At 35.9% G+C, this 27,032-nt stretch overlaps 1 protein-coding gene across 12 annotated transcripts in view; it reads left to right on the top strand.

The window, feature by feature from the left end:
- MLIP (muscular LMNA interacting protein) overlaps positions 1-27,032 on the top strand; it is a 270,604-nt gene that overhangs the window by 103,683 nt on the left and 139,889 nt on the right. For 5 of the 12 annotated variants that reach the window (XM_012441583.2, XM_012441580.2, XM_012441578.2 and 2 more), the window contains exons 1-3: positions 12,947-13,080; positions 21,173-21,328; positions 23,909-24,301. In XM_012441583.2, coding sequence (XP_012297006.2) covers positions 12,985-13,080; positions 21,173-21,328; positions 23,909-24,301 — 645 coding nt within the window. In that variant the 5' untranslated portion in view covers positions 12,947-12,984. Of the gene's footprint in view, positions 1-5,771; positions 5,859-12,946; positions 13,081-21,172; positions 21,329-23,908; positions 24,302-27,032 lie in introns of those variants that run through there. The other 7 variants (XM_012441573.3, XM_012441586.2, XM_012441572.2 and 4 more) reach the window with 3 other exon arrangements.

Raw genomic sequence — 27,032 nt, 5'->3', positions numbered from 1 at the left:
TTTCACCAGGGGTACCACAGATAGGTTTTTAAATAAAACAGTACTGTGATGTTCAAAAACAAAGACTTCTCAAAAAGTATTTATGTTTTTAGAATTTGGTGGTAATTAGAACAGGCAGATTTGAAGGGAATAGGTGTGCTTTCCATGTAGACTTATCAGTTAACAAAATCATAACTGAGAATAGAGCTTCATTATATGGAGAGATGTAAGGGCGTAAATGTAAAGGCAAGAGAAAATGATAAAAGTTGATCAGAGAAAAAAGGAAATAAAAAAGCTGATTTTAAAGAAAAGTACTTTGGAGTACATTCAGTAATCATTTTTATGAAATTTTAAAATGATGATGTCACTGGCGTGCATTGGTTTTACATACAAACTTAATATTAGATTTCCAGTTACCTTAGGAAACTCGGGATTATAATATGCTTCTACAACAATAATAACTAATCTCTTTTGAAAGCTTACCACATGGTGGGCATCATGTTGGAGACATCTCATGTATAATTTTATTTAATTCTTACGAAAATCTCTAAGTGTTAGATAATCTGTTTTCTTTATGGAAATGAAGGAGCCATTCTTTGTTAATAAGTGTTTGGTAGTGTCATTTTAATTTGTGGGCAAACTTGATAAGTACATAAAGTGGCTTTTTCTTTGGTAAGATGGTTGCTCTTTCAGTTTCTCTTTGATGATATACAAAATACCTTTACATAATGTATTATTTTTTCAACTTGAAATTTTTTTCTTCTTACATCCTATGTTATTGCTTTATTACATTCCATGAGAAGAATATTTTAAAAAATGTCTTCCTCATGTTTTCTATGTTGCTTCTTGACAGCTCACCTTTGAAATAGTACAGAAAGCTTTCTATTATCTAATGTGGTTAGTCAGAGAAGTGCTAGTGAGGGGATTATATTCTATTTGCAGCTACTGACTTACCACAAACTTACCACAAACTAAAAAATGCATTGTCCTTATCTTCTGTTTCTTTATACTTGACATATAGCACTCTTATTTTTTCTATGGTAGGCACAAAACCATTCATTCATTCAACAAATATATATTGAGCATCTCCTAAATGTTAAGCACCAGGGGTGCACTGGTCATCCAAACAGGCATCATTAATTCTTGTCTTTATGGGTGATTGTGTGGTGTTGGTCCCCAGCACACCTCCCAGTCTGTGGAAACACATTGGCAAACCGTAGCCATCAACTGGGTTGTTTTGCCCAGGATGAAAATTACTAAGTGTCAAACATAAAATCAAGAGAAAAGACCATCCCAGTGTAATTTGATCCATCTACAAGTCTTCACCCACAAAATTAATGTTTTACAAATATATATGTCTCTTCATTCAAAACAACGCTTTGGTCTAAATGGTGATTGGTTATAGAGGATGTGGAGCAAATGTTTAGATCTATTAACTTGCACTGATTGTCATGTAACTTCTGATGAGTAAGATTTTTAGCTATTGTGGACAAGCCTCACAGGGTTTGGAAAACTCTTTTGGATGATGGTAGACAAGGGTCAAGATTCTTAGAACCTGCCTTTCTGTTTTATTTTGGAGTAAAAATATTAAGGGGAGAAAAAGGAGGAAACAGTTTAAGTAAACATGGTAATATTCTGATACCCATATCAATTAGAAATTTTGTTCAGCCTCATACATTTGCTCTAACCTAAAAAGAAAGAGAGAAAGGAATACTTATTGAGTACCTATGTGCCAGGCCATACACCAGGGCTCTTATATGTCATCTCATTTAACTTTTGCATCTATCCTATGAGGTTCAGATGCCTTTATTATGCCCATTTTATAAAAATAGAAACTAAAGGTCATGGCATTTAAGTAAGTTATATAGGATTATCCATTAGATTTATGTTTTTAAATCTGATTTTGACTCTAAATTCCATTGTTTTCATTAGTAGAATTAATAAGTAGATGGTATAAAACATCAACTTAGAGCTCACATGTTACTTTGGATATTCTGGAAGATAAATATTGTTTGCTAACTACTTATGGTAACCATATGTAGTTATTCAACAATAATTTTCTGTGCTTATGTTGTACTATCCATATTGAAAAGTATGTAGCTTTAGCACTCATGCCAGTGACAATATGATTGTATTTTTTGGTATTCCGTATCTCATTTCTATTTTAAAGTTATACTCCAAAATAATCAGGCATTGTTTTTATTGTAAGAGAATAACAGCTGTGAACAGTGGGAAACTCAGAGTATACAGCCACATTTTGAGAATGATTACTGGAAGCTTGGGGAAAGTGTTCCTCAGAGTGCAATTCGCCTGGGTAGGAACCATATTGAGAAAAAGATCCTGGCTGGATACTGTGTTGTTATGTACTCTGTATTTCGCCTTTCTTATCACTGTTCTATAAATATGTATCTCTAAGGTAAGCCTGGCAGAAGCAGGAGCAAATGAGATGCAGCATGAACCTGGGTTCTAGCCAGGTGGACCTGAGTTCAAATCCCATTGTCTCAGGTGCTGGTTGAGCAAGTTATTCAATCTCCTTGAGTTTCATTTTTCTTCCTTGTCTAGTGGACATGATAACTTTCTTGCTGGCTTGTGAGAGATATAAAAGATAATATATTAAACTCATTAAATGGTATCTATGTGTGGAATGAAATCTGCTCTTGGTTAGAGTGGGTTAAGTGTTTGAGGTAGCCATGGTGACAATCTATGGTTGCCAACAGTAGGAGGAGTGATCTAGACCAGAGATGCTTTTCTCATCTTTCTTTATGTACCCTGGCCTCTCACACACCCTTCTGATGCTGACTTCCTTCATAGATTCCTGAAACATCCAAAGCTTTGGCATTCAGGTTGGGTTGCTCTTTTTATATGTGCTGTGTTTTCAAAGTGACAAAATTCATATAGTGTTTAAATCACTCTCATTTCTCTATAGACCCTGACACTGAAATCCTTGAAACAGCAATCCCTCCTGTTCTCTCTGAATCCTCCATACATCTAACATAAAGCATGCAATCATTCATTTATTTAATAAGCAAATATTGACCTCCTATGTGATAGGCACTATATTAGGTGCTGGGGGTACAGCAGGAAAGAAAACAGATACATTTCCCCTCACCCTGGCACTTATGTTCCAGTTGGGGAACCAGATACTAAACAATTCATTGTGTACTCATGTAATTGAAAGCAGCAAATACCATGTGGAAGTACAAGTGTTAAGAGAGGATACAACAGGAGGCTGTACTTAATCCATTAAGCCAGGGAAGCCCTCTTTAGGTAATGATTTTATAAATTGTGTTGTCTGTCAGAAATTATGTTACCCTCATGATGTAAATTAAAATATTTGCCATGGAATCTCTGAGTTTCTTAGAGCTCAGCAGGGCAAACAGATATTAACTAGGGAGAGTGTTGTGGGAGAGCATTCAAAGGAGAGGGAGTAGCATGCCTTACTTAAACTTACTCCATTTAAAAAAGATAACACAGTAAGTCCCTCATCTTGTCCCAATGTTTTACCAATACCCAATTTCTATGTATGGGGATGGGGGGAATAAATGTGATTGAACACATATATGTGTCAAACTTCTAATATAACATATTATGTCATGCCATTTTAACAATCATGGGGTGAGATATTATCTAAATATTGCAAATAAGTAGGCTAACTGTCGTGGTTGCTCAAAACGGTTCTGTCTCAGGGCAATAATTTATACTGCTCTCCTTTTCACTCTTGAAAGCATTTCAGTTTGTGTGATATATTCCATGGTCACAAATAAATGAAACTCAGAGGGATTACTAATTTGCCTTGGGTCACACAGCTAGTAAATGCAGAGGGTGATGTGATGCCACATTGGTGCTCTCTAATCTAAAGCGCATGCTCTCATACTGTATCACACACACAATTTGTTGGCTCTTCTCCTGTATTCCTCTCTATGTGACTCTTCTAATTGAGGTTAGGTAGCCCAAGACAAAACTGACAAACTCTGGCTTTCTGAAATCTGCATTCACTAATTCTGCGAAGTTATGCATTTCTATAAAGTACAAATGAAAAGAAATGAAGTACTGTTGGAAATAAACTGCTCGGTGCTACAAAGTGAAAATAGCGTCAGGCAAAAGTTTTCTCAGCAAGGCAATTTACTTCTATAGAAGGGTTCATCTCACAGATGGAGCAATGGCGAGAGCACACCAAACAAGGGAGGGAAAGGGGCTCTTATCCCTAATGCAGCTAGTCTCTACTGCTGTGTCTTCCCCTTGTTGGCTGGGGTAGGACCGCATAGTCTAAGCTAATTGCAATTAGCTATTTTAAAGAGAGCAAGGGTAGGGCTAAACACAGCTTAAAAGGCTGTTTGACCATGAGAGTCCTCCAAATATAGGATATGGAATATACCAATTCCTAAATTTATTTGACCACAAAAACCCTTGCTTACCATTTTTCTTGCAAGGGTAATATTCTAAGAAGGGCACATTGGGTAATGCTGATCTAGAACCTCATTTTATGAACAAATTGTCCCTGAGAAAAGAAATGACTCACCCAAGACCTCACAGCTATTTGGTGGAAAATCAGGAGACCAGAACCTATTTTGTCTGCTTCTGATCTAAGCAACTGGACATTCCACAGCACTGCGAATCCTGCTGTCTCTTCTTGCGTGCACTTGTGGGTACGATTTATAAGACGGGATCTGACTGCAGTTACTCCTGTCCTGCTACTTTCTTTAGCGTCTATACATTTGACTCTTTGTAAGGGCTGTGAACGTCAGTGATTTCCTATTCCAGTTGAACTAGGAAACTTGAAGAGATTAGGTTGATTCCATTTTCTTCTGAACAGTCAATTCAAAGTTTACCTAAATTATGTTTTCATTAGAAAAAAAAATAAGTTTAAGAAAGAGTTCACTTTCAGTCAAGAAGTTCATTGAACAAATATTTATTGAGTACCTCTACATGCCACATACTATTCTAGGTGTTACAGAAATAGCAGTAATCAAAGCAAAATCCTTGCCCTCATGGCGTTTAAAATCCAATGAAGGAAATCAGAGAAAAAACAAGCATCGGAGGTTGGCAAATGCTCTGGAGAAAAATAACATGGGCTAACAGGGGTAGAGAGTGCTGGCAAGGGGGCAGGTGTGGGGTTGCAATTTTATATAAGGTGGTAAGGGATGTATCACTGTTAATGTGATATCTGAGCAGAGACATGATAACCACTTGGAGAGTGGGATTAGCATGTTCTAGAAATACATGAAGGTCACTGTGTCTAGAGTCGAGGGAGCAAAGGGGAGAGTGGTAGGGGTCAGATCATTGGGTTGGAGGTCATTATGAGAACTGATACTCTTGGTAACACAGGAATCTAGTCGAGGGTTTCACATAGAGAAGTAACATGGCTTGAATTCTGTTTTAAACGGTTTACTCTTGCTGTTATGTGGAAGATATGACAGATTGGGTTCCCAGGAAGCAGGTTCCGAGATGGAGATTAGCATGCAAAGTTTATTAGGGAGTGCTCCCAGGATTGTAGGAGACGGGAAGGAAGCAGAGGGAGAGACTGGGCTACAGGGCGGTCTCAAAGCCTAACTGACTTCATGAGGAGCTCTGAAACAGATTTCTCTCTAGAGTTGTTTCAAGCTGGAGTGAGGGGGCCAGGACTTTATATGGATGCATCAACTAGCCATCCAATGCCCCTAAGAAAGCAGAGTGACTTTGGGCAAGAGTTGTTTTTTTTTTTTTTTTTTTTTTTCAGATGAGAAGAGCCCCTGAAGAGGACTGACAGCTGAGTAGTTACAGCACTCCCAGCAGCTGGGGAGTAAGTCCTTCTGCCTTAAGGGGATATGAATGGTTCATCAGAGCATCCACTCAGGAGGCAAAGTGGAAGCAGAAAGACCAGTTAGGAGGCAATGATTCAGGTAGAAGACCGCAGGTTCTGCTACTGGGATGTTAGAAGTGGAAGTAGTAGAAAATATTCATTTTCTGGATTTATTCTGAAGGGACAGACAACAGCATTTACTAATACATTGATGAGGGATTCTGAAAAACCAAAAAGAATAATATGAACTCCTGATTTGTAGCCTAAGCAACTAGAAATAGATAGAAAATATCTGAAGAAGTGAGGAAAATTTTGGGAGGTGGGGAACAACTTCAAAAGAAATGCAATTAATTCGGATTCAGATGCACTAGTGTTCAGATATCTATGAGATGTTCCAATAATGATGTTAATTGTGTGAGTGAAGTCATCCAGAGAAGCCATCCAGGCTGGAGAAATACGTTGGAACTCGTTGGCTTATAAATATTCTTTACAGCTAAATAACTGGATGTATCACCCAGGAGGCACTCCTGGGCTATGTCAAAGCTTAGGGGTCAGAAGGCACAAAGCAGACAGAGGGGTGTCCAGGGGATAGGAGGAGGACTGAAAGGAAATGGAGTGCCTGAAACCAAGCTAGGAAAGTAATTCAACAAGGAGAGAGTGAACCAAATACACTTATTCCTAATGGATAAATGTTTCCTATTGTTGTCTGTGTTCCTCTTTCTGAATATCTTGTTAGGTCAAACAGTACTTTGAAGCTTTTGGTTTACTTTACTTGAGGACTACTAATATCTTTTTAAACTAGAAAGATATACACCAAGGAGAAGAGTAAGCAGTATAACTGTATACTTATAGCAGTATATTACTTATAATTTATAGCATTATAATACTATAAGCAGTAATAACAGAAGTAGAAGCAATCCCTATGTCCAATACAGATGAGGCCAAATTTAGACTGTAATGGAATTTCACATACTGTTGATGAGATGTCAGAATTCACTTAAAGTATTGTACACTCAATTCTAAGTCTGTGAATTGGGTTTGTCCTGATTAGGATCTCTGGAATCATCCATTACCTGAGAGACAAAGATCCAAATGACTAATGGTCTCCATCTTTAGAGGAAAAATGCACCAAGGGCTGAGCAGAAGTGTCCCAGTGTTTGCCAGAAACAGGATGTAGAAGTGCAGAAGCTAAGAGTGAAATCCCCCACAACACAACCTGATACCCATTGCCCATGCAGCCTGTTTTTTGTACATGACTTGTTACCCTTCTCTGACTTCATTCACTGCTCCTGTCACTAGTGAAGGCTTCTCCTTAATGAGACTATAAGCCATGCTGAGAACAGGTTCCAAGCCTTTATCATTTTATGTCTTCAGAGCTTAGAATCGTGACTGGCACTCAATAGATGTTTATTAAGATAAATAAATGGGACTTCTAGTACCTTCTGTTATCAAGCCGAAGGCATAAAAACAGACAAATGGATGTCTGAATAGCCTTGGCAGCTGGATCTGTTTAATCACTTACATGTTTCTTGGCAAACTTTCATGGACTAATCTATTTTTTTCTCAAATTTGTTTCCCATGTCAGGAAAAGAGATTATTTGTTCTGTATTATTTATTTTAAAAACAATGTTTTAAGAGTCTTTCGGCTGAAAGGTATTGCCGTAATATCTGTTTATTAATAATGATGAAGAATGCTTGCTTCAGCTATCAATAATGCCAGATTTTAAAGAGAATTTTGTATTGTTTTCATCTGTTGCAAACTCTGACGAACTATTTTTTCCTGGGAAAAAAAATTCAACAGAGCAAGCAGTTTGTGTTCCTTAGTGGGAGAGAGATCATTAAAAGTTTGTGTCTACAAAATGCTTAAGGGTCTTGGGCAGACCATGGATGACTCTTTTTGTCTATGGAAAAGTGGTTGCAATTAGAGGATAGACTCTTTCCTCCTCTCCGTCAAGGTAATTTATATGCTCTTTTGTCATTCAAGACTAGTGCCTGTTTTTTGACCAGGTGCCATCACTTTCTATTTAAATACAGAATGGTTTCTATAGAAATTATCCAAAATACATGTGCTCTTTGAGGCTATATGTAGTTACTATCCAGATGGCTGAAGCATACTGTTATAATGCATGATCATTTATGTGTTTTTAAGTAAAAATTATGACTGCTATTATTATAAGAAATAGTCTATAACAACAATTATTAGTTAATCAAACTGTTGTGGTCCGTGAGATCGGCATGTCTGCCGGGGGTCTCTTGACCAGTAAGAGGGTCCCAATACCTGGAAGAGAGAGTGCACGGAAGAAAAGAATGACAGAAAAGAATGAGGTCTGGAGGGCTGTATCAGGCCAGGCCCAAGACAGCAGTTTATTCTCGTGCACAAGAGTTTATATATGTTTTTTCATACAGTGACTGACGTAGGTCCCATTACAAAAGTTTTATCAGGAGGGAACAGAAAATTACAAAGTAAGCATGGGAGGAGGTAGCATACAGGTTTATCTAAAGGTCACTGAACACAAAACAAACAAAAGATTCTTATCCTATAAAGATTCTTATCCTCTTATCAATGACTACAGTTACGGTAAATAACATCAAGGCAAGCGATAATTTGAGGGGTAGCAATTTTCTAGTAACATGTGAGCGATCACAGGATTTAGTGAATGCAGATAAACAGAGTCATAAAACCAGCCCAGAACGGGACCTTCAAGAGAGACAATAGTCTCGTAAATGGTCACGCAGACCTCACCCAGGCATGCCATTAGCTCAGTGGATCAAGAATAGGCTTCTGCAAACTCAGGCCTCTATCACTTCCTTCTTTTTTCCTCAGCTCGACTACCCTCAGCGGGGGGAGAATATGTCCGGGGCTCTAACTCCGTAATGGCGGAGACACGGAGGGGTCTCTACGCTGGTGGAGTGATCCCCATATCAAACAAAAGAAAGAAAATGGTTAGGGGAAAGTTACCAATAAGACACAGAGCAAAATGGCAAAATAATGAATTGATTTAATTGATTCTCATGTTGTAAAATGATTCAAGAAAGCATTGGAGCAAGGGGCTAAAGTATTTTTCTCTTCTAAATTTGATTATGCCAACTTGCATAAATAATATTGCTTTATGTTTGGGGGAGGGAATGAGAGAAAGGAAGGATCAGAGGGGAAAGGACAGAATGAGATATAGGAGAAGAGTTTCATAGCAGTTTGAATCCACTTGGAATAAACTGATTGACCACTGACAAAAATCTGGACTGTCACTTCTTCTTGGGGAACCACACTAGAACTTTGAGATACGAGTGGTTTCTTAAGATTTATTTAAGATTTATATATAAATCAAAACACCAAAGGGTAGTATCAATAAATACATATATATTTATATATATATATTCCTATATATACATATATATTAATATTTCCATTTCTGTTCTTCACTGAATAAAGCTAAAACATCTTAATTCAAGATCTTTGATTACCTAGATTTAACCTCCTTTTTTTTGTCTTACTTGCATTTATTCTCATTTATGTTTTTTATCAAACTGGAAAACAACAATACCAACAGGAGTAACATGTATTAAGAATCTCCCTGGCACAGAGCTAAGAATCTGTGGAATTCTTGCACACTGAATTTAATTTTAATCCTCACAAGAATGCTATTAAATGAGAGCTAGTCTCATGTGCATTTCACAGGTGAGAGGACTGAGTCTTTAAGAAGTTTAGTAACTTGTCTGAGGGCCCACAGCTAGTGATGATCTGACTCCAGGGTCCTATGCTTTATGACTTATTTCCCTTGCTGTTTTAATAGGTGCCTTCAATCCAGCCTTCTCTCTCTGCTTGAAATAAGTGATATTCCATGTAACCTTCCTATCTCCCTCTCCCCATCTTTCTAAGTGCAGCCCACATGCCACCATCTTGAATTACTGCACTCCAGGTGGCTGTAACATCACCCTCTGAAATTCCCTGTCTTTGCTACTCAAAGTGTAACACACTAGCAGCAGATCTAGGGTGGAGCTCCCAGGACATCTCCTGGGAGCTCCTTGGAAATGCAGAAGCTGAGGCCACACCTCAGATCTCCACACTTAGAAAGTGCATTTTAACAAGATCCCCAGGAGTGTCATGTGTGCAGTAGTTTAAGAAGAACTGCAGTATGGGACGTTTTCTTTATATATGTGTGTGTTTGTGTATATATACACAAACACACACATATATACACACACAATTATGTACACACACACACACATATATATATTACTGCACTTTAGGTTCTGGGGCACATGTGCAGAACGTGCAGGATTGTTGCATAGGTACATACATGGCAATGTGGTTTGCTGCCTCCATCCCCCCTTCACCTATATCTGGCATTTCTCCCAATGTTATCCCTCCCCAACCTCCCTACCCCTCACTGTCCCTCCCCTAGTCCCCCCCAACAGACCCCAGTGTGTGATGTTCCCCTCCCTGTGTCCATGTGTTCTCATTGTTCCACACCTGCCTGTGAGTGAGAACATGCAGTATTTGATTTTCTGTTCTTGTGTCAGTTTGCTGAGTAATGATGGTTTCCAGATTGATCCATGTCCCTACAAAGGACACGAACTCATCATTTTTTTTGTGGCTGCATAGTATTCCATGGTATGTATGTGCCACATTTCCCTTGTCCAGTCTATCATCAGTGGGCATTTGGGTTGGTTCCAGGTTTTTGCTATTGTAAACAGTGTCGCAATGAACATATGTGTGCATGTGTCTTGATAACAGAACAATTTATAATCCTTTGGATATATACCCAGTAATGGGGTTGCTGGGTCAAATAGAATTTCTATTTCTATATCTTTGAGGAATCACCACACTGTCTTCCACAATGGTTGAATTAATTTACACTCCCTCCAATAGTGTAAAAGTGTTCCTATTTCTCCATATCCTCTCCAGCATCTGTTGTCTCCAGATTTTTTAATGATCACCATTCTAACTGGGATGAGATGGTCTCTTAATGTGTTTTGATTTGCATTTCTCTAATGACCAGTGATGATGAGCATTTTTTCATATGTTTGCTGGCCTCATATATGTCTTCTTTTGAAAAGTGTCTGTTCATTTCCTTCGCCCACTTTTTCTTGTAAAACTGTTTTAGTTCTTTGTAGATTCTGGATTTTCGCCCTTTGTCAGATGGGTAGATTGTAAAAATTTTTTCCCATTCTATTGGTTGCTGGTTCACTCTAATGATTATTTCTTTTGCTGTGCAGAAGCTCTGGAGTTTAATTAGATCCCATTTGTCTATTTTGGCTTTTGTTGCTAAAGCTTTTGGTGTTTTAGTCATGAAGTCCTTGCCTATGCCTATGTCCTGAATGGTTTTGCCTAGGTTTTCTTCTAGGGTTTTTATGGTGTTCAGTCTTACATTTAAGTCTTTAATCCATCTGGAGTTAATTTTGTGTCTGGTGCCAGGAAGGGATCCAGTTTCTGCTTTCTGCACATGGCTAGCCAGTTATCCCAACACCATTTATTAAACAGGGATTCCTTTCCCCATTACTTGTTTTTGTGAGGTTTGTCAAAGATCAGATGGTTGTAGATGTGTGGCGTTGCCTCCAAGGCCTCTGTTCTGTTCCATTTGTCTATATCTCTGTTTTGGTACCAGTACCATGCTGTTCTGATTACAGTAGCCTTGTAGTATAGTTTGAAGTCAGGTAGTGTGATCCTCCAGCTTTGTTCTTTTTGCTTAGGACTGCCTTGGCTATTCAGGCTCTCTTTTGGTTCCATATGAAGTTTAAGGTAGTTTTTTCCAGTTCTGTGAAGAAGGTGATAGGTAGCTTGACAGGGATAGCATTGAATCTATAAATTACTTTGGGCAGTATGGCCATTTTCACGATATTGATTTTTCCTAACCATGAGCATGGAATGTTTTTCCATCTGTTTGTGTCCTCTCTTATTTTGTTGAGCAGTGGTTTGTAGTTCTCCTTGAAGAGGTCCTTTATGTCCTTTGTTAGTTGTATTCCCAGGTATTTTATTCTCTTTGTAGCAATTGTGAATGGCAGTTAGTTCTTGATTTGGCTTTCTTTAAGGGGACTTTTTCTTTTTTCACTTTGTATCTCTGTCATTTGTATATTTGTTTTATATTCTCAAAATATAAGCTTTTTGAGGGCAGGAGGGGATTGTATTCTCTTTTGAGTATCCATAAATATGTGTAAAATAGAAGAAGATAATAGTTTTTTTTCATAATATGTCACTTATATTCAGAAATTTAAACAATATTCTAGGTCAAAGTGTGCTATGTTGTTTGGAATAGTTTCTCCCACTGTGCTAATAGAATCGCTTATAGAAATTACTTTACTCATTATTTCCATAATCTCAGGCTTTCGATAACATTGAAAATGTGAAGAGGCATAGTCTAGGTTTGTAAAATAATAATTCCTTCCCATAGCCTTGGTCTATATCTAGTTCTTTAGATACAACATCTTTCACTGCCAAAACACAAATGTAGATATTACAGATTTGGAGAAAAATCAATACTTAGAAAACAGAAATACTGAAAGCTGAAGACTCTAATCAATTCACATATGAAGTTTTAAGATTTGTCTGCAGTTAGGATTCTCACTGTCTTCCAGGAACCTTGGAATGAAATTTTGTTTTAACAAGGATTTGATTCCAAGATTTATTTTAGAGATAATTTTCTTAATAGCATAACTTCAGTCACTACAGATGCTCCTGTATTGTTGCTTACGATTTATATACTAAGGATTAAGTTACTGATATTTTGAAATAACTGTGTGTTTTCTAGTTCTTTATTTGGACACAATGTTTGCATGTATTTATACCTCTAAATGTTCTCTATGTGTGTGACCAACTGATTATTGAGATTGGCAGATGCTAGGGCCCTTCAATCAGCTTCTTATTGCTGTACAATCTGGCTTTTCTCTTCCTTTTGCAGAATATATAATTAGAATACATGCATGAAAAAAAAAGAAGGCAAACACATATCAGTGATTCTTTTTGTTTTTTTTTTTTTTTTTTTTTTTTTTTTACTTCTAGTGATTCTATTTCAGCAGTTAGTCTGACCTCTCATGAAGTTCCAAATCTAAAAATTGTCAAAACAGAAACTACTCTTCAGAGCTGACACAATTCCTCAATTCAGGAATGATTCTGGTTTACCTCTTTTTAGAATTTCTTCTTTCTGCGTGAGTGTGTGTGTGTTGTTTTAGTATGAAGCTCCCTTCCCACCTCAGTCATTGGTTTGCTGGCTCCCTTATGTGATGAATCAATGCTTTCAGAACAGGGGCTTCTGAGTGACTGCGGGAACAATTACTTCCAAATGAACCCGTGCATCTTATCAGGGCGCATTCAGACCACACCCCAGGTAAAAGGAAAGCCTTTGCTTAACGCTTTCAGTAACTTTTAAAAGCAGTGTATGGTAGTGGTGGTGTTTGCTGCAAGGATGTGAGGGAGAGCTACCCGCTGTAGATAAATTTGTCTGCATATTGAAATGGAATGCTATCTTCACTTAGAGGAAAGGGCAAGCTGATAGAGACAAAACTGCTCATTGGGCAAAGAAAATGCTCAGGATTGCCCTTGGCACAGTGATAATGCTAAGGTACCCTGTAATGCCTTAACAGAAGGCTAGAGGCCATCTGTGAGTGTGGGTGTCAACATCTGAAGGAAGAGAACTTTCAGAGAGATATAAGAAAGGAAGGCATTACAGCCCAAAACTGAGCAAAGGAGCTGTTAGCCTGCATGGCATGGGAGAAAACAGTTTCTCAAATTATTAGGCTATCCAGTGAGAAGGTGATGGTCTTAGAGATTTTGAGCATTTCAAAGCGTATTTAGAAAAATATTTTAATCCTTTTATCTCATATTTCTATGATTAAGATAGTTTCCCAAGGATAGAAACTGAAATATTTAAATAACATTGACAACTGAAAGTGTTAATTGTCAATTAACAAGTGCAATGCTGTTAACATGCATCTGTTGCTGCTTTGTGGAAAATGATTTTTCATCACCATAGCAATTCATTCTCAGGCTACATTGGAACTTAGCCACAGTATGCTGTAAACAGCATATTTTTTCTGTTCTCTTCTATACCAGGGATTAAATAATCTACTGGCTAACATTTTGCTCTTTATCCGAATGTTACATTGCATAGTTAGTATAATTTCAAATTCTTTTCCAACTGAAATTCTTTGCAAATGAGTATTAGATCCCTGGAAAGTTAAGGATGCTAGGTAAACGTGGTGAAAAGAGCTAACATTGTACTGATAGCCTAAAAGAGGATACCAAATGATTGCCCTTTTTGTGATTATTCTTCTGAAGATACGTATGTGGACAGGAATTTATCTCTGATCTTGTTATTCTCCAACAGTAAAACAAAAAGATGAATAAGTCTTTAGTCTTCTTAGATTTTTGTTTCTGTCTTTTCTGGAATAATATCACGTATTGGTTCAACTGAAATAAAAAAAAAATTGTTTTCCTACACTGGTGAAGAAATTTTATGTAAGATATGTATGTTTCTTTAGGAAAATATAACAATAAATTAGAAAGAAATATATTTTCTTCTTTTCAGTTGCCTTTATTGTCAGTGTGCGGTTATGTTTAGAAGTTTTTTGGACAGTACTGTTATAAAAGCATACCTTAGTCATTGAAGCATCAGTTTGCATTCATACTTCATTTCCACTTTATTCACTGAAAGTTATAGCTGTCAACTTTTAAAAAGTCCATAGTTTGTGATACACCAGTTACAGAGCTGTATTTGTATCTTAGATACTTAAGTAGCATTTAATTATACAAATTGTGCAAGGTGTTTGAAGAAGTAAATTTTCATCATTGTATATGTCTTAGAAGATAAAGCTACTTACGCTTATAATGGTTATATGTATTTTGTAACCATGGGGTGCTTGTAATGAAACCTTTCATACGTTATTATTTAAATTTTATTTGGATGGAACCTAAGATAGACCTATAGTCATGACATAAGAAGATAAGGGTGGGCCTAGTTACAGAACCTGGGGACAAGGTCATAATTTCACCTTTTTATTCCTAAAGGATTATCTTTATTTCCTACTCAAATGAAATTATAGAATGGATTATTTGAACTATCTTCAGTAATTTCCTTGCCAAAACCACTCTCTTTTCTATCATGATATTGATGAGATTAGTCATGTGATGAAACTGCCCTAGAAGATAATACATCTAGAAAGTCTGCTGTATTATATATTGCTGATCAGACAAGTAGGCCCCTCAAATCTCACAAGGGATCTAATGTTCCCTCCTACAAAATAAAGCAGTGATTTATTACTTCCTGATGGTAAGCTGCCACCCAGGAATTCTGACACAACTACAACGAGGAAATAATGTCACACATCTTTAAAGGCGAAAAGAATATTGAAAAGTAAAAGTTTTTAAAACTGGCTTAGGAGAGTTTGTCTGCACATTGTTTCCGTAAGGTGTGTTTTATTTACCAGGAAAATATACCCTCTAAGTAGTCCAGAGTTAGTTCGTTAGGCCCTTCTATCATTTGGGTGAAATCTTATGCAAGGATATCCAAATCTGTTTGTTCGAGTTGCACAAAGAATATCTCTAATTTTAAAAAGAAGAAAATTTCTAATAGCCTAGCTTCCCATATAGTCTGTTCCAAGGATGCCTTAACCCCAGCTTCATGTTTATTTAAGATTATGCCACGAGCTATCAGCTTCTCTTTCCAGCCCGGTCTTGCCATTGCCTAGTGTGGCTCTCCTTTTCACAGAGCTGACCCTGTCAGCATTCTTGTCTCACATTTCCTTGATCTTCACAAGCTCAGTAGCCTTCCTTTCATCTACTCAGACTTAATGCCTAAGCCTGGAATTTAGAATCATCTATAATTACTGTACTTTTAATAATTAAATTAGTAAACTCTTATATCATATTATGACCCCATCCATTCTCTCAAACAGTCATAATTGTATCAACTCTGTTTCCTGAGCCACGGAGACCTCTAGTTCCTTCGGTTTGAGGGTTCTTCTTCCTTACCTATACAAACCAAACTCCATAGTCAATCATTTGCTCTACCCTCACCAGTACCCTTAATTTCCTTATACTCACCACATCCTGCCAAAACCAGCTCCAAAAGTAAACTAGCAATGCTATAATGCACTTCCTCTGTTCCCATAATAGGCAGTTCAGCATTCCTTGAGAGACTATCAAACAGCCAAGCAAATTGCCTCACTGTTCCTGGATTTGTATTTGGACTGGGCCCTCAGTATAGACTGTTAATAATTTTATTTCTGGTCAGCCCTCTTTCCCACTACTGTCAGTGATGTTTCAGCCTTTTAAAATCTTCCTTAAAACTCCCAGGCCACCTTGGCTAGTTCTTCCTCAGCTGGTGGATCACTCAGTGTTAGAGTCTGTCGGGTTCAGCCTTAAGCCTCTTATTTTTCTATTTGTGTTTACACTTCTATTCATCTCTTCTAGTCTCCTAGTTTTAAATACTGTCTATGGGTTAACAACTCTAGCAATTTTATCCCCAGTACAGAATTTCCTCTAAACTTAACTCACATACTCACATTTCCACTTGGATGTATATTGGCATACAAAATTTGATCTTTATTTTTAAATCAGCTTCAACTATTGTCTTCTCCATTTCAGTGAATAATGTATCATTTCTTGCGGTTATGCACTTCAAAAATTTTCTATCCATCTTGACTTTTGTTTATCTCTTATAGTCCACCTGCAATTTTTCAATAAATTCTATGCTTTTTCTTTAAGATGTAGCCAGAATCTTAATACTTCTTACCACTGTCACTGCGGCAACCTGAATTCAACTCACCAGTTTTTCTCTTATGGGTTATTGCAATAGACTTATAGCAAGTCTTCATAGCACTTATGGAAATAGTACTACATATTTTGTGTATTTATTTGTCTACTGTCTGTCTGTTTCCCTTCGTGAGAATGTAAACTCCACGAGGGTAGGGATTTTTGTTATGACACCAACCCCTGGAATAGTGCCTAGCATTTAGTAGGCATTTAATAAGGCCTCATTGAATAAGTGAAAGAAAATAGAAGGCAAAGTGTTAACGTGAGGGTTGGTTTTACTAGGAGCATAGTAGTAGGACTGAAGGCCATAAAAAAGGGCAGAGATGCAGATGAGTGAATAAATGTGGGTTGGGTTTGGTTTTTGGAAAGATAAATTTCACAAATCTTTAGCTAGACAAATAAATAGAATCAGAGAATAAAGGGGAGACATTATAATTTATACCACAGAAATACAAAGGATCATAAAGGGCTACTATAAATAATTACATACCAACAAACTAGATAAACTGCCAGAAATGGATAAACTCTTGGACACATACAACCTCCCAAGAATGAAATATGAAATAGAAAATCTGAATAGAATGATCATGAGTAAGGAAGTTGAATCAGCAATATCGCTCATCTAAAAAGGCTCAGGACCTGATGGCTTCACTGCTGAATCCTACCAAATGTTTAAAGAAGAACTAAGACCAATTCTCCTCTATTCCAAAAATATTAAAGAGGAGGGAATACTTCCAACCTCATTCTATGAGACTAGCATTACTCTGATACCAAAACCAGACAAGAACACAACAAGAAAAGAAAACTACAGGTCAATATCCCTGATGAACATATATGCAAAAAATTTCAACAAACTACTAGTAAACTGAACTCAAGAGCAAATTAAAAGGATTATTTACCAAGATCAGGTGGGGCTTAACCTAGGAATGCAAGGATGGTTAAACAAAATATGCAAATCCATAAATTTGATACATCACATTTACTGAATTAAAAACATAAAATGCACGATCATTTTAATAGATGCAGAAAAAAAATTGACAAAATTTAACATTCTTTCATGATAAAAAACTCTCAATAAATTGCATATAAACAGAATATGCTTCAACAGCATAAGGCCCTGTATGACAAATCCATAACTAACATATTGAATGGGGAAAAGCTGAAAGCTTTTACTACAAGAGTTGGAAAAGGCAGGGATGCCCACTCTCACTATTTCTATGCTGCATAGGACTGGAAGTCCTCGCCAGAGCAATTAGGCAAATGAAAGAGATAAAAGGCATCAAATATGGGAAAGAAAGCAGTTAAATTGACCCTGTTTGCAGGTGACAGGATCGTATATATAAAAAATTTCAGATTCCACCCAAAACTGTTAGCTCTTAATAAGTGAATTCAGTAAAGTTTCAGGATAACAAATTAACATGCAAAAATCAGGAGTGTATCTCGCAGTATCAATCTGAAAAAGAAATGAAGAAAGCAATCCCATTTACAATAGCTACAAAAAAATAAAAATAAAATAATGAGCAATAAATTTAACCAAGGAGGTGAAAGCTCTCTGTACTGAAAACTGTAAATCATTGATGAAAGAAATTGAGAAAGACACAAATAAATGGAAAGATATACTGTGTTCATGAATTGGAGAATAAATGTTGTTAAAATGTCTAACACCCAAAGTGTTCTACAGATTCAATGCAACTCCTATCAAAATACCAATCATATTCTTTACAGAATTAAAACATCATAAAATTCTTATGGAACTACACAAGACCCTAAATAACCAAAGCAATCTGAACAGAGAGAACAAAGCTGGAGGCATCACACTGCCTGAATTCACAGTATACTACTACAAAGCTATAGTAACCAAAAACCAACACATGGACCAATGGGACAGAGCTGAAAATCCAGAAATAAACCCACACACTTACAGCCAACTGATGTTTGATATAGGTGCCAAGAATACACAATGGGGAAAAGTCAGTCTCTTCAATAAGGTGTATTGGGCAATGGACATCCACATGCAGAAGAGTGAAACTGGACTTCTGTCTTTCATCCTATACAAAACTTAACATGGATTAAAGACTTTAATGTAAGACCAGAAACTTATGAAACTACTAGAAGAAAATATAGTGGGGAAGTTCTAAGACATTGGTGTGTGCAATGATTTTTTTGGATATGACTTCAAAAATATAGGCAATAAAGCAAAAATATACAAATAGGATTTTAGCAAACTAAAAAGCTTTTGCACAGCAAGGAACACAATCAATAGAGTGAAGAGACAATCTACAGAATGGGAGAAAATATTTGTAAATGATACATCTGATAAAGGGTTAGTAACCAAAAAAATATAAAAACACTCTCAAACAACTCAATAGCAAGAAAACAACCCAATTAAAAAAAGGGGAAAACACCTGAATAGATATCGCTCAGAAGAAGACATATAAGTGGCCAACAGATATATGGCCAATAGGTATGAATGAAAATGATGCTCATAATGAAAAAGATGCTCATTGTTACTAATCATCAGAGAAATGCAAATCAAAATGATGAGATATTACCTCCCTCCATAGAATGACTATTATCAGAAAAACAAAGCATAAGTGTTGCTGAGGATATAGAGAAAAGAGAACACTTATGCACATTTGGTAAAAATGTCATTTGGCACATTCATTATGGAAATGGTATGGAGGTTCCTCAAAATATTAAAAATACAACTACCATATGATCCAGCAGTCCCATTACTGGGTATATATTCAAAGGGAATAAAATAAGTATGTGGAAGAGATATCTGCACTTTTATGTTATTACAGTAGTATCCACAGTAGCTAAGATACGGAATTTACCTAGGTTTCTATCAATGGATGAATGGATAGAGAAAATATAGTACATATACACAATGGAATACTACTCAGCTATTTAAAGAATGAAATTCTGTCATTTGCAACACACAGATGAACATGGTGGATGTTATGTTAAGCAAAATAAGCCAGTAGTAGAAAGACAAATACTGCATGATCTTACTCTTACGTGGAATCTAAAAAAGTTGATCTAATAGAAGTAAAGAGTAAAATAGTGGTTACCAGAGGCTGTGGTTGGTAGCAGGGAGGGGGCTTGAGATGTTGGTCAAAAGATATATAATTACAGTTAGATAGAAGAAATGAGTTCACAAGATCTATTGTTCAGCATAGTGACTATAGTTATTGACAATTATTAGAAAAATGCAAAGATAATAGATGTTAAGTGTTCTCAACACAAGAATGTACTTATATGAGGCTCTGTATTTGTTAATTCACTAGATTTAACCATTTCAAAAGTATATATTTCAAGAAATCATGTTGTACATGATAAATATATACAATTTTATCTACAAAAAAAGTGGTTCTTAACACCTTCCCACTCTTTCCATTTCCACCACTTTACCACGTCTGTGAGCTCTTCTACATCTTAGTCCTTCTTCTCCAGTCTCAAAGGAGACCATATTTGTCTTCTTGCTGCTTTAACTTATTTCACCTGCTTCCTTCCGGGGCTTGCTTCCCTTTCCTTCTCTTTCCTCACCCATCCCCCAGTCTATAGACATGTTCAAGTTTATTATAAGACAAATAAAAGTACCCTGTTGACTCCAATTCCCTCTCTAATTACTCTCAACCTTCTTTTTACTTCTCATCCAAACTTCTTAAAAGAGAAATCTACAGTATCATCTTTTCTTCTCCCTTCTCATTTAGTCTCCAACTTATGCTTTTGGCTTTTTATTCTTGTGTCTAGGCTTGTGACTTTTAAAACTAGATTTTATCTATCTACAATTCTAATATGACCATGTAATGTTTCCATCAACAGTGTCAACAGAACAAAGTCCAAGATTAATACACTCTCCACTGCTGCTGCTTTCCATGCTTCCACTCATCTCCTTTTCTCAGCTTGGGATCTCCCTATCCTCCTCTTCACCTGGACTTAACTTTCAGGTGCTGCCTATTATGAAGACTCCTGGGTTGTGTAGGCATCCTTCATCACTGCTCCCTTAGTAGTCTGTTCATATCTTTTTTCTTCTTGTGGGTAGTCTACTGACTGTTTCCTGTTCATCACTGTTTTCCTACTTCCTGAGTGCCTGTCATAAAGCATATACTTCATAGAATTATTTTTGAATAAGTTAAAAATAAATGAAGGAGAAGGTATATCCTTAAGAGTAGCATTGGTATTCTGATACTTTTAACTTTAAATTTGTATTTTGGCATTCTTGTTAACGATAAATGTGGAAATTTTCTTGCATGCTTATTGATCATGAGTCAATAAATTAAACCTGCAAACTCAAGGTTAAATGGATGAAAACCAGTTTTGAAACAGACCAGATGACGAGTTTATGATGACCTCACTGAGATAGAGATGCTCTGAGAGATTCCAGCTCATCAGCTTGCTGACCTGCTGTTGTATCCCATCCCCTCCAACAGGATGTTCCTGGGGTTATATTATTTTCTCTGGTAAAGAGTATAATAAAAAAGATTCTGATACATTATGACTATTTTTGTAGGTGTTTACTTTGGCAGCCATATACATGATCACAGGACACTAGGCAGTTTATCAAAATAAATGAAATAAATATCATGTTATATCATATTGAGAATAAAATCAAGATAAACCTTTGACAAGGCTGAAAGTCTAATTAACTGCGTGTCTCATAGGTCTCTGCTGGTGGTTCTGAAGCCAAACCTCTGATCTTCACATTTGTCCCCACTGTCAGAAGACTACCAACCCATACTCAGTTGGCTGATACCTCTAAATTCCTTGTTAAAATCCCAGAAGAACCAAGTGATAAGAGTCCAGAAACTGTAAATAGGGTAGGATTATTTTTATTCTTTTTTTATTTCAAACAATTATATTAGATTTTCGATAATGATGACTTGGAAACTTGTATATATTTCCTGTGCTTAAGTTCCTGTGACTCTACGTTTGACTAAAAATATAATAATGCAGCAGAAGCATAAATGTTATCAAATCATATGTTCTCTCTAATGCACTATCTTCAATTTTTTTCAGTTTGACATCCTATTGTTTGCTATTCACATGACAAATTCTGCCTCCTGGCACATTTCCTCAAATGTTTCTTAAGAAAATAGAAACAAAATTTTAAAATGTTTTAATTTATGTCAAAATAGAACACAAAACAGTGAGATGTTATTATTTTCATGTAATGAACTAGCAACATTAAACAATGTAATACCCAATGTTGGGACAGTTATGGAAATATTGGCATGCTTACACTTTGCTGCTGGTTTTGTAAATTCATACAACTTTGGTGGAAATTCCTTATCTACAGTTATAAAACTGTTAATAACCTGTCAATAATCTAACTCTTCAAAATATATCACAAGGAAATAGTACAAAAGAAGAAAAATTATGCAGGAAAATAATTAGGGGGGTAAAAGAGCCTAATATCTAACAATCAGAAAAAATTAAGAATATAATAGTACATCACTTTGGCAAAGTTATACTTATGGTAATTAGGTAATTCCATGGAAAAATGTTAACCTTATAATATTAGGTGATATAATATTGTGTTCGTATCCTCATCATATGTATCTAAAATAAGACCAAGACTAGAAGTGAAATTAAACAAATTCTTAAAACTTGAAAATAACTTACGTTAGAATAATAAAATTTTGAGTAAAAATGGTTTTCTCTTTAAAATGCATTTTGATATTGCTTAATTCTAAATAAAACGAGATTGGGGCAATTTATGTTGTTCTTGATACAATTAGAAAGGGATAAAATAATCAGATTTACCTTGTCTGTAAGAAAAAATCTTATCTAGAAAGTAGTAATATTTCCATGCTTCTGGAGTTTTCAATGCCGCTATTTTCTTTCAAAGACTAATGGGGCCAAATTGTTTCAAAGACATTCTGAATACTATATATGGCACTTCTAGATGGTTTCTCTCCTACAGCACTCATTTACATAATATTAATGAGATCCTTTGTAATTAGGCCCTATGAGTGGTGTGATACTGTAGCTACATAAACCAATCTTGGTTGCAAACCTCCAGAGCTTACTAAGATGATAATATTCATCTGTTCATTGCAATGATATATATACAACCACATCTTAAAAAGATTAAAGATTTTTCACCCTATCTTTTAATTAGTCCAACATTAAAATAATGTAATTCCTCATTTATTTATATACTTAGCAACAGTTTACTGAACATATGTTATTCTCTTGGTGATTGGATTCCAAGTGAATAAAGACAATTCATATGGCTTGCTTGTTATCAGGAAGGCAAGCAATTAAAAAAAAAGAAAAGTGTGTAATAAAATCCCTTAGAGTGATAAATACTATGAAAAAAACATATCAGAGTAGATAGAGAAAGATGGGCAGAGAAATTTTAATCAGAGGCAATTTGTGTTTTATCCTGACTATATCATTGTTATCTGCTGAATAATGTGGGATGGGTGTATAAAATCAATCTTTTAGTTATTTATAATTAGTGATTTGACTTCTGTCTTCATACATACAACACATGCACACTTAGGACACATTAAATTGACAACCAGAGTTGAAATTGTTAGCTTATTTTTATTTACTTATTTTATTTCTATTTTGAGAAATTTTAGCCTTACAGAAAAGCTGCATAGAAAAGAATAATGGTAACCATAGTGTAGTTATAAAAATAAGATAATTGACATTAGGCTGCTTAAACACAATTTTATTATACATGGCTGTCATAATTTTAGAAAAAAAAGTTTGGTAGCTTGATAAAGCTATCTTGATCCTGGTCTTGAAAACATATGTATTCATAGAAAATTGGATGCGAAAAGACTGAGAATTACAAATCCAAAATAAAACAGTGAAAAATGCTTTGTACTAAAAATATCTACGTTTTCTTTTTGCTGTTCTATTTATGAGTTCTTCCTAATTAACTTAGATTATTTTGTCTGACTATGCATTTTGTTCCAATTTTATTTTTCCTTTCAGACTTTTAGAGAGATTTTGTATTATTTTAGAATCTTTCAATGGGGATTTCCTTCCTCTCTTGGCTTTGAAATGATATGCACGTTGCTTCACCATTAACTAAACCCTTAGCCAATCCCCATTTGTTTCACAAATATCCTCATGAAAAACAATTGCTCTCTCCCTGTCTCTCCTTAAAATATCATGTCATGACTTACTTTAAAACAGTTAGGTTTGCTTGTCGATATTGATTATTATCCCAAAGTTGTTTGGCCTTAGACCAGGACAAACAGGTGGGCTAGTGGGCTAGTAAAAATAAACCATTAACTTCAACTCCATCTCTCTCTTATGTCAATCTAATTTAATATATTTTTAAAAATATAAGGAGGTCAAGCTTTTCAGTGTACATGCCAAGAAGAAGCATTTATTAAACTAATGTTAATGCTTTTATCTCTCCACATCTATTACAGTCTAAATCCAATGACTACTTGACCTCGAATGCTGAGAGCCAGCAAGAGAGAGACCAAGGGACGTTGACTTGTCTTTCAGAGGTCAGTGGAAGGATTTTACAAGAAAGGGAATTTGAAGCAAACAAACTTCAAGGAATGCAGCAAAGTGACCTCTTCAAAGCTGAATACGTCCTTATTGTGGACTCTGAAGGGGAAGATGAGGCTACAAGCAGGAAAGTTGAACAAGGGCCCCCAGGGAGGATTGGCACGACAGCTGTCCGGCCCAAGTCTCTAGCAATCTCTTCCAGTCTGGTCTCTGATGTAGTGCGTCCCAAAACGCAGGGGACTGATCTCAAGGCCTCATCACATACTGAAATGCTTCATGAGATGGCCCCTCAGCAAAAGCATGGGCAGGTAGGTTTTGTCTTCTTGTTGTCCATAAGAAAAAAAAAGTGTTTATGCACCTTTTGTCTTGGGCTGTCTGCAAAGGCCTTCCTGTTTAAGGCAGACAAAACTTTCAAAGAAAAATATATTTAAAAATCCATAATCTCAGGATAATAAATCATCATAGTGTAAACAGATAATAAATCTATAAGATAAAAAGTATTAAGCAATTATGCTGTGAATTGGCTGAAAAGAAAATGTAAAACATTTAGTTGGAGTAACTTTGGGAGAATATTATCCCTTTCTTTTAAATAATTCTTGGATAAGGTTGATATTAGGAGTTTCTTTAGTCAAGAAAGTGTGCTTGGTGAGCTGAGTCCATCAAGAAGCATATTTCAGATATAAGAAAGACCTAGTGAAAAGATAGTAATTGGATATTAGAGGTAGACCCATTGATTTTAAATTAGTAAAAGAATAGTAAAATGAAAAATGAGGAAATAAGAGTAAGAAAAATAATTTCCTGTGTGTGTCTTAAGGAAAACATCTTTTGTGGTCTCGAAACCCACCAGGGTGTGGCTGACCTCAGTAAAAGGGGGAAAATATACCACTCCAACACTTAGCAGCAAGATTGAATGGTTCTTTTAAGGTGGAGAGAGTCTGATGCAATAGGAGAAGCCCTGCATCTGTGATGGCAGGAAAGAAAGGATGTGGACAGGGAGGCATTTTGAAGACAAAAATTAGAATAATTTTGCCATTGACTGGCTATTTTCTATAATGAAAATATAAGGTGACTTTGATGAGGTGTAGTTAGAATGTTAGGAATGCAGAGGCTGGCTTTGAGAGTAGGTAGTGGATGCAGAGCTCTAACTTCGTAACAATGACCGTGAATTGGTACCAAGATGTTCTGTTTAGGATCTACTAGAGCAGGCACTTGGAATCAACCCAAAGTAGTTTAAAGGACGTTTTTACTGGCATGTTGGTCTTTTTGTTTTACTAGGACAGGACCAATGCAAAATGGCAGAATAGGTATTGGAGTTTTGGTGCCACACCATCTTTATTCCTGAAGGCTTCACTGATTTTCTGATGGTACATTTTTATTACCTTCAAGCATCTAGTATCTTATATTGTCTTCTGGTAATAAAAGACACTCTGTGGTACTCACATTTTCACTGGACTAAAAGGTTTATTTCATCTTGAATTTTGTTCTCAGCTTTGTATTGGAACAAAATATAATCATATAATTAAAGGTATTCTCAATAAGCTGTGACAGGTTTAAATATTTGTTTCTTGCCTCAGAAAAGATAATGAAATAGTTGGAGATATAGAAATATGGAAATCAGAGATGTGGAAATTTCCATCGTTAGAGTACAACAGCTTTAGGTGACTTATTTAAGAAAAAAATGTAGGGGTGATGATATTAATTCAAAAAATTAACAAAGCAATTGTTGGGTCTTTGATTTACTCTTTTCCCTTACTTATATATATTTTTTACCCTTAATTGGCCATTTGTTTTAAGTGAATCTAGAGACTAAATGCATCCTTTAAAATCGTTTTTCCAAAAAGGGTTATTTAGGAGCAGGTTATAGTTCATGTTATTAGCACTCCAAATAAAAAAGCAGAGCTCAACCTCATATATTAATTGTGGCTGAAGATTACGATTATCAGTAATAGAGGAATACTAGATCCTAAAGTGTTTGACCAATTACCAATTGTTTGAATAATTACCAGTGTTCCTGTTTCCATTTCCTATAATAATCCATTTGAGTGAACAGTAGGTCATCATGAAATAAAAATAAGATGAATATTACCGTAAGTGTAAACTAAGGAGAAATGACCAGAGCACCAAAGAAAGCAGTCTGGAAGTTTAAGATAGTGAACTGTAATGTACAAAGTCTAAACAAAAAATTACACAATTGGGCTGCTTGATGCAAACAATATCAAGTTTTCAATCAGAAATGCAGTCAAGTAAGTAAATTTCTAGTCTACCTGGTGAAAATGAATCCATATATAGAATTATCTATAAGTTAGCTCTATTGGTTAGTCATTGATAAAGTATTCCTAACAAATGTCTTCACTTCTTAGTCTGGCCTTTAACCTTTCCACAGCCTAGCCTAGGTTTCTTTTTCAGTCTACTTCTTTTACCTCTCTTCTTCAGCTCTCCTGAACTATCACCAAAGTACATATTTCATACCTTCCCGTCTCTGAGCCCTTGATTCCTCTGGTTCAATGCTTCCTTCTTTCCCTAGCTCTTCTCCATTTTGACCTAGGCTATTTGATAATTTAAGCTGAGTTAAAGTAGCCTCTCTTCTTAAAGACATTCCCTTTGGAAAAAAGTTAGTTCTTGTTCATCTTTGTGATTTTCTTTATTATTTTGCAGTTTTTAGTGGGGAAAAAATCTCCATTATAATTCCTTTTCATTCTGGTGTAATAATATTCTTTTATCTTTCTTCCTCACTGACTGAAAACTACTTGAAGTCAAGTTTTGGTCTCTTGTTAATTTCTGTATTCCCAGCACTTAATGCAGTGCCTTACACATAAAGGGGGTTCAATAAAGTGAGTGAAAAAAAAATTAAAAAGTTCACATTTTGTTTCACCTTTGAAGTCCTTGCTCAGATATTGACAACTTCATGAAGCTGTTATGTTTCCCTCAGTGAAAGCAAACTCTCTTCCAATATAATTCTGATAGCTTTTTTCTCTGTACATATTTTATAATTATCATAGGCTGTACTATAGCTATTTAGATACATGTCTTATCTCCCCT

This window comes from Aotus nancymaae, unplaced genomic scaffold (assembly GCF_030222135.1).
Source record: "Aotus nancymaae isolate 86718 unplaced genomic scaffold, 86718_ANA_hifiasm-v0.15.2.pri h1tg000040l, whole genome shotgun sequence".
NCBI lineage: Eukaryota > Metazoa > Chordata > Mammalia > Primates > Aotidae > Aotus > Aotus nancymaae.
This window is presented reverse-complemented; position numbering and strand designations above follow the sequence as displayed.